This window comes from Hemicordylus capensis, chromosome 1 (assembly GCF_027244095.1).
Source record: "Hemicordylus capensis ecotype Gifberg chromosome 1, rHemCap1.1.pri, whole genome shotgun sequence".
In the NCBI taxonomy this organism is placed as follows: Eukaryota; Metazoa; Chordata; class Lepidosauria; order Squamata; family Cordylidae; genus Hemicordylus; species Hemicordylus capensis.
Genome location: NC_069657.1, coordinates 313475628 through 313487141, shown reverse-complemented (window position 1 = coordinate 313487141; position 11514 = coordinate 313475628). Strand labels below are relative to the sequence as shown.

Genomic DNA, 11514 nt, shown 5'->3' with positions numbered 1-11514 from the left:
GCAGAGTAGCTTGGAAGGTTCCCGATCAGGCTCCAGCACGTGCTCAAAGTCCATTTGTGTGAAGTACAGGGACCACTAAAAAGAACTGGATTGTATTCGTTTGTAAGTCAATTAGCATAGCATTATAATCAGAAAAAGGATTGCCAGATCAAGAACTCCTAAGCAAGCAGCAGTTTAGAAGTAGGGTTAAAGTGGGGATAGCCATGCAGGAAGGGCCCACCCTTCAAAAATATGGGATGCCAGGCAATTCAGGCAGCAAATATGACTAGAATGAATAATCTGGTTAAATATAAAGCTTCTGCTTAAGCAAAAATAAAAATATTTGACTATAATGCAACCCTCTCATTCTTTATTAGTCTTATACAAAAAATAATTGCGTGTACAAAATTGAAATTTTTGTATAGTTTACAAGGATAGTTATTTACAGTAAGATACTACAGTTTTATGATATCAGTACTACTGAAATCAAGCATTTTCCTGAGTTAACAATGTAATGTATGAAGTCATATTGTATTAAAATATTTTACAATAAAGAAGTTATAATAAAGTACTGTCTCTATAACCAAATAATCAGTGCAAAGGGATGCTACTAAACCTCGTCATTCGAGGTTCAACACAAAATTAATGGTAATCATTTATTTACTACTAAAATATTCTAGTTTTTTACATAGTAGCAAAAATAAATACATTTCAAAGCAGCAAAATATAAATTATCCCCACCAAAGGTAACAGTTCAAGTAATCACATTAATAAAAGCAAGTATTCATGCATAATGTTTTTCTCTCAGAACTCAACAGGAAAAAAATAAAATTGGCATATGCCAACTGGGGTTCTCCTGTTGACTCTTTAGGCTGTAAAACAATGTATTTCTTCACCAGAGATCCCAAGATCTTGCAGAAACCTGAAATTTTAAAAAAGGAAGTGATGCACTGGAAAATATATTGGCAAAGCAGGAGCAGCAAAGATGAGCACAATTTGTGTTTCTTAGAATACTCTTGTTCTTTTGGCAATAAAACGCCATTAGTTTAGATTCTGCTCTAATTTTATATTAAACAGTATTAAAACAAAGAACTTTGCAGACATTTCCTTAAGATTTAGAAAGAAACAAAATGTGGAGAAATGTCTTCACACACGTTTAAGCTGGTCTTGTGGTAGCAAGCATGACTTGTCCCCTTAGCTAAGCAGGGTCCACCCTGGTTGCATATGAATGGGAGACTAGACGTGTGAGCACTGTAAGATATTCCCCTCAGGGGATGAAGCCGCTCTGGGAAGAGGAGAAGGTTCCAAGCTCCCTCCCTGGCATCTCCAAAAGAGGGCTGCGAGAGATTCCTGCCTGCAACCTTGGAGAAGCCGCTGCCAGTCTGGGTAGACAATACTGAGCTAGATAGACCAACAGTCTGACTCAGTACATGGCAGCTTCTTATGTTCCTATGCACTATCCGTATTGCATATCATTCACAGCCACCTAATGGTGCAGCGGGAAATAACATGACTAGCAAGACAGAAGTTACCAATTCGAATCCCCGCTGGTATATTTCCCAGACTATGGTAAACACCTATATCGGGCAGCAGCGATACAGAAAGATGCTGAATGGCATCATCTCATACTGTGTGGGATGAGGCAATGGTAAACCCCTCCTGTATTCTACTAACAACAACCACAGGGCTCTGTGGTCGCCAGGAGTCAACACCGACTCAATGGCACACTTTACCTTTATCCATATTATTCTCCACCACCATCACCACCACTACATTTTTGCCTAAAATTTTGTTCAGGATCAAGCTCAATTTATACATTGCATTAAAGATGTAGTAGTTGCCGGCAGGGGGTGGTGTGGTGTTTTTCCTTCATTGTGAAGGTTCCACATTGCACATGTGTGTTTTTAAAATTATTAATATTAAATATTTTTAAATGGCCAGGGCAACAATCACAGGCTCACTTATGCCTTGCACTTAACTCTGCCATGACATTTCTTTGGCATTCAGGCAACATGCTGTTCATACATGTGGGCTGAGACCCTGCCCTTACAAATCCGTGTTAAATAAATGCTGCAGCCTAATTTACCCTAGCTTGGAGCACATTAGTCTCTTCCATCTTTTTCCTATCTCACTCATTCATGATCTGCTCAAATGGGCTGAAGCTGCTATGTTTAATAGATACCTTTTCCCAAGAAATATCTTAAATATAAGTTGTGAAAGCCTACTGTAAAGGAATCACATTAAAGAATCTAACATCTAGACAATGTGAGGAGCTGCATCACTATTTCCCCCTTTCACTTACTGTATTCCTTGTTCCATGAAGGGTAATGGACCACAGATACAGATAAGTATCTTAGAATCACATTTACTTCTTTTCACAAACTCAGAGAGAAGGGAGGAAGAAATGTTTCCTTGTTTGCCTGTCCATTCTTTGTTTGGTTTCGAGAGAATAAACTCTACATCAAACCTGGAAAATAAAATACATAGATGTTCACATGCCTGTGTTTTATTGCTGATGTTTTGAAATCTACTACTAACACTACATTCAGGTTTACCCAGATGCCTACAGAAAGTCGGATTTAGACCATTAATTCAAGCTAAGTATTCCATATAACTAGCTTTTGGAGCAGACTATTAGTACAGCAACAACCTTTATTCTCAGGAAACTCCTGGCCTCATACTCTCAAATGCTCATTGTATAAACATACCTTGGCAACAGACTAATCACCTTTGCAGGGAGGAAAAGAACATGCCCACTCTCTCCTTCCTTCGTCTTCCTCCTGCATGCATGAGGCATTCCATGTGGACACCTAATTGACATAATCATTCCCTCTTTCGTTTAAGAGGATTAATTGTGTAATAACTGTGTAAATGAGGCCTCTGTTCACAGCACTGATGGAAAGAGGGTGTGGGCTTAATCATCCTCCATGCAAAGAAGTTCGTCAGCTGGGTTAAACACATGAACAGACCCTCATTTTGCCCCTGTAATATTCAGTCACCACAGCTGATTTTCAAGATGATCTCAACATTTGTGGCCAGTTATTCGAGAATGCCACAGACTTCAGGGAGACCCATGCTCACTGGCTGAAATGTCTTGCAGTATAATGTGGACAACGGAGACCTGCCTGTTCACCCATGCCCAACTGGAGGTTGCACTGGGAGCAGTGCAAGGAGCGTGCAACCTGTGATTGTGCAAGGGCAAGCAGCACCGGAACAGCCCTCCTGCACAGCAGCATTTGTGTTAGTGCTCTGCAGTGAGGCAGGCAGGTCTGCATTGCCCCCATGACACTGCAGGACATGCCAGCCATTGTCTCCATTGCATTTGGACAGTCTGAAAGTTGGCTACAGTGAATTCAAGCTTTCCCCTGCTCTGGATTTGAGAAAAAGGGTAAAATGTTATATACAAGCAACTCTGAACAATGAGGCTCACTGAGTTAACGGCAAAAAAACACAAACACAGACAAGTATAAGGTCTGTATTCCCTGTCAAAAAGTCAAGAAAAATACTCCTATTTTGTCATTAACGTCACACAGAAAAGCCATTTCCCCCCACAGTATGCAGTTTATGAGGCATCCAAGATGAAAGCAAAAATGTTTTTACACAGTTCATTCCGTAACAAAACTGAATTGTTTTTATATCAAACAGTGCTATGAAATTGGTCATGCAGAGCTGAACACTTAACTCTGAACTAGATGAAAAATTATAACATAGGCATTCCAACAGCAGCCAGAAGGACCTCATGAATAATCTGAATATTACACTTGGGAAATAAAGTAAACTTGGATGACTAGAAAAGAGGGACACAGCTCTTACCCAAGAATATAGTAAGGGGGTGGGGGACAAGCAAGCCATCCAAGGCATGCCCACTAGCATCTTATAAGTCTCACCACTGCAATTCAGGGACACAGAACACTATATAGGAGTGTGACTACTGAGTGATGGGGACAGAAGATTGAACAGCAGGACTGCAAGGCAGCATTTATGGTGTGGTATAAAAGGGAAATGAATGGATGAGTAAATGAAATAATTTAGGCAATTTATTCCCCACCACATCAACTGCCCTCTTACCTATTGGCACATAGGACACATATTGTTTAAAGCTCACCAGTATTTCCCAATGGGGCTGTATTTGTAAATTTAATCTTGCAGCATTAAAATACTGTTCCAGCACTGTTTATTCTACACTCTAGGATCAGTAGTTACTGATGTATGCTCCTCCCTACCACGTTTGTTATGTTCAGGCAGGCACTCATTGCAAGGGAGAAGAGGAACAAGTCTCCTCTCTGCTCTCCTCTCCTCTCCCTGCCCCAACCAAAAACAAAAGAAAAGACACAACTTGTGTTGCAGCCTCTGCCTGGCTACAAAAAGCTGGAAGGAAGAGTATTGTATCATGCAGAGTAGGAATGTTTCATTGTCTCATGCAACAATGTTTACCAAGAAATAATTGCACAAACTTATTTCACAAGTGAGTTTCTGCAAGTCAGTACCTTGCATCATTTAAGGCTAATTGCTTCAGCTGATTTCTCCAAAGTATGTCATCTTCTGTTTTGTTGAAGAACATCAGTTTCACTGAGCTTAAAAAGATAGCACAGCTTCAATATTTAATCACAGTTATCAGAGATACCATATAAATTATCAGAAATACCATATATTGAATTATGCAAATTTTAATAATCATGTCAGTTAATATACAATGAGGCTATTCCCACAATCAGCCGAAATCGGGCTAGGGGAGCCAAGTCTGATTTCGGCTGATCGTGGGAGACACCAGGCTTGCAGGCGAGCCTGGTTGCCTCCCGGTGGTTAACCCACCAAAGTAATCCTCCCCTTAAACCAGGTTTGCAGAGCGAGCACGCCGCAAACCTGGTTTTAAAAACTGTGAGTAGCCACGGTTACTCACAAGCAGCCTCCCGGCTCGAGGGTCTCCCCAGTATGCCTTGCGCACTCATGCAGGGCATACTGGAGCTTCCAGGGGCTGCGCGGCCCCCAAACTCCCCAGCCCCCACCAGCTCCATCACAGAGCCAGCAGTCATTTGGGCAGCTGATCCATCTGCCCAGGGCTCCCGCCCTGCTCGTCTGCAGGGAGAGCGGGCTTAGCCCGCTCTCCCCGCTTCCCTTCCCAAACCGAGTCTCACTGATTGTGAGACCCGGCTCCTTGTCTTTTTTTCCACCAACAGAAAAAGGTACTCAACATTTAATTCTGGTGGTGTCAAGACAGTGATGAAAATTATTATGAATTTCCTATAGCTTGTAGGCAGTTGTTTTTGTTCATGCTGATCATTTAAGCCCCTTTGCCTCCATAATCAAATTTATATCAATTATCTTCCCTGCAATCACCACGTGGTCTGCAATTCTAGATAGCAATGTGCATGGACCGGTCCAGAGGCCATTTTACAGGCCTCTGGACCAGTCCAATCTTGGAGTGGTTCAGCGGTTCGAGCACCAGGGTGGGGGGTTCCTTTAAGGGCGGGGGGAGGGTGTACTTACCCCTCCCGCTGCTTTTTCCCCGCCGGCGCACGGTATTTTTGTAAGCATTTTGGACAGCAGGATACCTCCCTGCTGCCCCTTCCCCCTCTCAGCAGCAAAAGGCTTCAGAAAGCCTTTTGCGCATGCGCACGTCGCATGTGTGCATCACGTCTCTGTAACGTGCGTGCAGCGGGAGGGGTAAGTACACCCTCCCCCTGCCCTTAAAGGAACCCCCACCCCAGTGCCAGACTGCAGCTCCGCCGTTCTGTGCACATCCCTAATTCTAGATTGGCATAATGTTAATTCAGAATGCTTTATTGTAAACAACAGCTGGTGCAGCAAGTCTTTGGAATGGGATGTTTAAAGGCTAAGGCTGCAATCCTATGTGCACTCACTTGGGAGTAAGTGCCATTTAACACAGAAGTGAGTAATCGTGCTTTGGCTTTAGATATAACATCAACTGGTGTTATAACTTCTGGTAATAAAGGTACCTGAGACTACTGCTACTCGTCAAAACATAGTTTAGCAGTTTAACCATTGGTGTAAATCCTGTTCCCGCAGCCAATAAGAAGAGATCTTCTACATCTTCAGCTTGCATCTTTATGAAGTTACCTTCAGGATTACTCAAAGAAATATACTCCCCTAACAGAAGAAAACAAAATAGTGCAATAAACCTTGAAGCAAGGGGGATAAAAGTGTTTTGAACATCCATCAAAATAAACACATTTGTATTCGTTCACATTTTATAGAATCAGAGCAGCAACCAGAGCAGAAGCTGAGCAATCTGACTTCTGCCTAAGCAACAGGGGAAGGGCTGATTTTCAACATTTCTCCTTTCCCTCTGCAGCCCAGAAAATCAGCTTTAGAGGCCCCCCACCAACTCTCAGGAATATATTCTTGGGGGATGGGGACACGACTGTAGGGGGAAAAGGGGGAATTGCCCAAATCTGCCACTCTCTGCATTGCACAAGCAGAGGCTTTCTGCTCATGCAGCTTTTACTTTGGATGCTTACTCATAAGTGGTATAAACTATCATTCTTTATGAAAACACTAAAAATAAACATTTTTTTGTAAACAGATAGTGGCTTGATTTTAAACCATCTTACAATGCTTACCATTTTTATTTTGCTGAAGTTCTATATATGCTATTAACACATTTTAACAATTCAAAGAGAAAGTATCAACACAAGATTAATGGCACAAAAAAGCCTTGGGATGTCCTGGAAGGAAAAAACAAACACTTACCTATTTCTATAGAATCAAGTACTGGTGTGAATAGTCCACTAGGGTAGATTTTGATCATAAAAAATATATGCATCTTATCATTGTGAGAGGGATCTTTAAATGTCGATACTAAGGAAGATGACACAGGTGTATATGGCTTCACTATCTCTGTGCCTAAGAAAAGGAAAAAATGAAATGTTAAGCATCTGTTCTCGAACTTGGGTCCCCAGATATTGGTGGACTACAACTTCCATCATTCCCAGCCCCAATGGCAAAAGGCATGCAAATCAAAGGCCATTGGGGCTGGGGGTGAAGGGAGTTGTAGTCTAGCAAGATCTGGGGACCCAAGTTTGAGAACCCCTGGGTTACACCAAGTTTAGATAGTGCTGGCCAGAAACTAAAGATTTATAATAATTGCCCCACAATCAGTCCTGAAGAGGTGAGGAATGCTGCTACTTTGATGATCCCTTACACCCCTTTGAGGAAGGGGTGTAAGGCACACCTTAACATAATGAAAAGCTTCCTACTTGGTGTACAGGCAAACCTGATTACCCATGTGGGTAAGTATTCCATTCCTCACCTACTACCACAGGTAATGAGGCATTATGCCTATGGGAAACGGGATTATGTTCCAGAATGGAGGGGAAATGTTGGAACACAACTTTAAAAACAACACCACAAAATTGTTCACTGTTCTATGCTCCGCGAGGGTCTGCGTGTGCAGGAATGCTGAAAATGCCCCCCCCAAAAAACTGCAAAAAATAATGGAGGGGGGAATCCATTTTTTAAAAAGAAATAAGCCACAAAATGGCTCCTATAGACAAAATGGCAGCCAGAAGTGACCTCCATGGACACTTCCAGGCCTCTAGGAACCGTGGATGCAGATAATGAAAATGGGTACCAATTAGACACCTGTGGATATGCGAAACTGCGGATGGTGAGTCTGCAAATAGTGGGGTTTCCCTGTACTGCTCATTGTGGGTGAAGGTAAAAGTGTCTCCCCTTTCCTAGAAAGAAACAGAAGAGCCTACATATATGAACTTGTGTGTGTTATAAGGGGCTGAACAAAAATATCTTTAAGATCAACCACATCAAGGACGTCATTGAGAGTGTCTACTTTTTCTAGATCTGCCTCTATTGCATGGTGCTATTGTCTGAAGTTTCACCAGACATATTTATTTATATTTATATTTATATTTATATTTATATTTATATTTAGAGAGAGAGAGAGAGAGAGAGCGCAGCTGCACTAAATTTCAACAGTGTTTTACTCATCCTGGTGCCTATAGCACATTGCTATTTTCATTTTGACTGTCATGCTCCCAAAACCTACAATATAATCTTATCTTATGTGTCATCTTATCAGAACAGCAGCCAGGATCCAAGGGATATACAGCAGCCTTCCACACATGCACCAAAGATTTTCAGGCCTATTTTCATCTCCACTCTGTGTCCCACACAGAAGCCTAAACTTGGAAAAGTCTCTGGATTGACATTCAAATGTGTGTGTGTGTGGGGGGGGGGGAATTAATGACTCTCTGGAGCATATGCAAAAGTGTCTGAGACACACACAAGGGACTCATTTGGGACTCTGACAATTATAAACATGTCTGACTTTCCTGGTTTTCACTTGTTTTTTCAGACTTATCTGGAATGTGTTTTGCATTTATACAGGCTCTCTTTTACCAGAAGACAAACTGCTGTCCCTTCAAAACATTCATCGCTGACAGCCTCTCTCTAACTGGAACATTCCAACAGAAGCTCCCTAGATCAACTGATAATACAAATCTGTTGTCCTTATAAAGCCAATAACTTTCCAGAACAACTTTATGTTGGGACATTCCACCACACCTGACTCCACAAGCTGCTACTCTCCTCATACAAATGTATGCAGTCTTTAAAGATGTTAGCCCGATCTATATAATATTTTTAAATGGACCTCTAAGATGAAGTTTACATTGCATATCTATCCATGAAAATAGGATACCAACTTTCCTCATATACAGAATATGTGACATTTGACTGCCATTTCTCCTTATAAGTACTTTTATTTAGCTGAATCCAGGAGTTCCCTTCCTCAGACAGAAGTCCTTCCATTGGGAAGGATTACAACGTTTGTATCCAACCCATTATAATTTTGACTTGTTCTAACAGAGCCTTATCTAATGCAGGGACGGAATTAGATAAGGCAGCCAGGGATGGGCTGAGGTTGGATTTCTGTGGTGAGAAAAACCTCCCTGAAACAGGAAGGTGCCGCCCCAACCCCCACAACAGCTAAAGTTGGTGATCATTAGGCCCTACTCCTGAAAAATACATTCTTGGATCCAGCCACCCTGAACAACTTTTGACCAGTCTCTAAGTTGCCATTTCTGGGCAAGGTGTTGGAACATGTGGTAGAGTTCATCCTGGCAGTTCTTCTGTAAGAATGCTTGTGGATGATAGTCACTACACCACTGTTCCCCTCTTAAGGCGTGCGCACATGCGCACGCTCACAAGTTTTTGGATGTCCGCTCAGTTCATTTTCAGTCCTGCTCAGGTTGAATCAGGAAGGCCCCATTCGGAATTCAATGCCCTGATACTGCTGCCCAGAACAAAACTCATTCCGCAGAGAGATGGGGGAAAAATTAGAGGGACCACTGCACTTCCCAAGTGTCACATCCATCCTGTGGCAGTTTCATTGGCTGCTACCTTGCTTCCAGGTCAGATTCGAAGTGCTGGTTTTGAGCTTTAAAAGCCTACATGGCTTGGGACTAAGAGATCTATTAGACCACATTCACCCATATCTGCCAGAGTCCTTAGATTATCATCTTAGGCCCTGGTCTCAACCCTGCCACAGACATAACAATCTCCCTCCTTGATTAGTTTTTTAAAGTATCTGAAAATACTTTTTTTTTAAAGAAGCATTTTAAAATTTGTTTTAGTTCAGATTCTGGTTTTAATTTCAGAAACCGTTTTAGTCTTGTCTGCTATTTTATCTTGCTGATTTGTTTTTATATTTTATTACAATTTTACTGTTTTAATGATAGCCACCCAAAGATAGTGCTGGAGAGGCAAAATAGAAATATTTTAAATAAATAAAAATAAATACATCCAGAAATGCAATATTTGCTTTAAAATCTAAGAGTGAACACAATTACTAGCTCTTCAAAAGTTATATAATAGGAACTATTACTTTTGAAAGTAATTACTTTTACTATTACTTTAGAGCAGACACAGTTTGAGGAGGTGAGCAAGCTTTTCTAAACAGAAGATCTGGCCTTTCCCGCCTTCAAACTAACTAACAGGAGGAGGGGAGATTTTGAGGGGCTAGTTTCTCTTTAAGGGATCTCTCTCTCTCTCTCTCTCTCTCTCTCTCTCTCTCTCTCTGTGTTATTTGCCAGGGCTAGCAAAATCCAGTGTTTTTGTTTGTCCCTGCCTGGAGGGGATGGAGTCAGCTACGGCTGTGGGAGGCCTCACATTCCTTTGACATTCATTTGACCCACATCCTGTGCCTCAGTTGGAAGCCTACTCTCTACATAAGAGCTGAAGGCCAGAGAGCATAGTGAACAGAGCATAGCGAACAGGATGTTGGAGTTTTGTAGGAGTTTAGTGGGAAGTGTGCAGGGGAGCCTGGAACAAGCCCCTGTGATCACAAAAAGCCCAGTGGAGAAGAGCACATAAGTACAAATCACTCCCTCATATTCTTGAGAAAGAAAGGCTGTTTGGACAGTTAAATAGCTGACCATTACAGCTGAGACCTATCCTTCTAAAAAAACTATAAATCCTGTAAACAGCCAAAAAAAAAAAAACAGTATGAAGATAGAAAGTCAGCAGGGGAGGGGGCACTTCCCAGTGTATTGCACAAAGTGCCACATGTATGACTATTTGCCCCATGGGCAGAAGTGTTTGCTCGGTGAAATGAGCTCTTTGCTCTCTGAGGTGGCGGGTCTGGAGAAACTCAGAGAGACAGAGAGGTACGCGGACGATGTCAGTAATCTAGGCACCCAGCAGGGGAGTCTAGGATGTAGCTCACAAAAGACCAGTCTGGGTTGCAGAGGCTAAAGCACACTCGGAATCTCTCTCTGGCTCAGGCTGTAGGCTGTCGACACTACAGATGACGTACGTTGTCTTCCAGCGGCTAACTGCAAGCTGTAGATGTGCTTTAAAGTCCAAGCTGATAATTCTCAGCTGGTAGGGATTCAAGGCTTATCAACCCTCTGCAAGAGGCGTTTACTTTTCCTGATGGATTCCAACTGCGCGAGCCATCTCGTGACCCGTCTTTGCTGTGGAGTCAGTGGGGGTTGCCTGAACAACTCATCCTCCAGTTCGTCAGTCCCTGTCTCTGCTGCCTCAGACTGCTGTGCCTGCTCTGATGCTTCAGCCATCTCTTGGTAACTGACAGTCAGGCTCTGCCCCTCAGGCACCCCTGCATAGGCTGGAGGGCAGTTAGCATCCCCTTCCTCCTCGCTATCTGAGACCGAGGGTGTGACAGACGAGACCTTCAGGGACGTAGTAGAAGCATCCCACTCCAGGGCTGATAGCTCCTCTGCTGTCAGGGAGAATGAAGGTCTCGAGCAAGGAGGACATCTGTCTGAGGAAGAGGGAAATGCTCCTTTAGAAGGGACCCCTTCAGTGGAAGATGAACCCATATCCTAAAACAGGGGGTACTCCTCTGGGGGGTGGGGGCCTCCTTTTAGTGGGTGAGTCGATCATTAGATGGATAGAGAGATGGGTTTGTGATCCGCGTGTTGACTGCACAGTGACTTGCCTGCCTGGTGCAAAGGTTGCGGACATCACACAGTGTATAGATAGGCAGTGCTGGAGAGGAGACAGCTGTTGTGGTGCACGTTGGCATCAATGATCTGG

The 11514-nt window shown here is 42.8% G+C and overlaps 1 protein-coding gene across 3 annotated transcripts in view; it reads right to left on the bottom strand.

Moving 5' to 3' along the window:
• Window positions 1–334: 334 nt before the first annotated feature.
• Window positions 335–11514, bottom strand: part of LOC128341074 (cytochrome b5 reductase 4) — a 64951-nt gene continuing 53771 nt past the window's right edge. For all 3 annotated transcript variants that reach the window (XM_053287139.1, XM_053287138.1, XM_053287137.1), the window contains 5 exons: window positions 6691–6843; window positions 5937–6087; window positions 4467–4553; window positions 2282–2446; window positions 335–901 (listed from right to left, as the gene is read on the bottom strand). In XM_053287139.1, the coding sequence (XP_053143114.1) occupies window positions 847–901; window positions 2282–2446; window positions 4467–4553; window positions 5937–6087; window positions 6691–6843 (611 nt within the window). In that variant the 3' untranslated portion in view covers window positions 335–846. The remainder of the gene's footprint in view (window positions 902–2281; window positions 2447–4466; window positions 4554–5936; window positions 6088–6690; window positions 6844–11514) is intronic.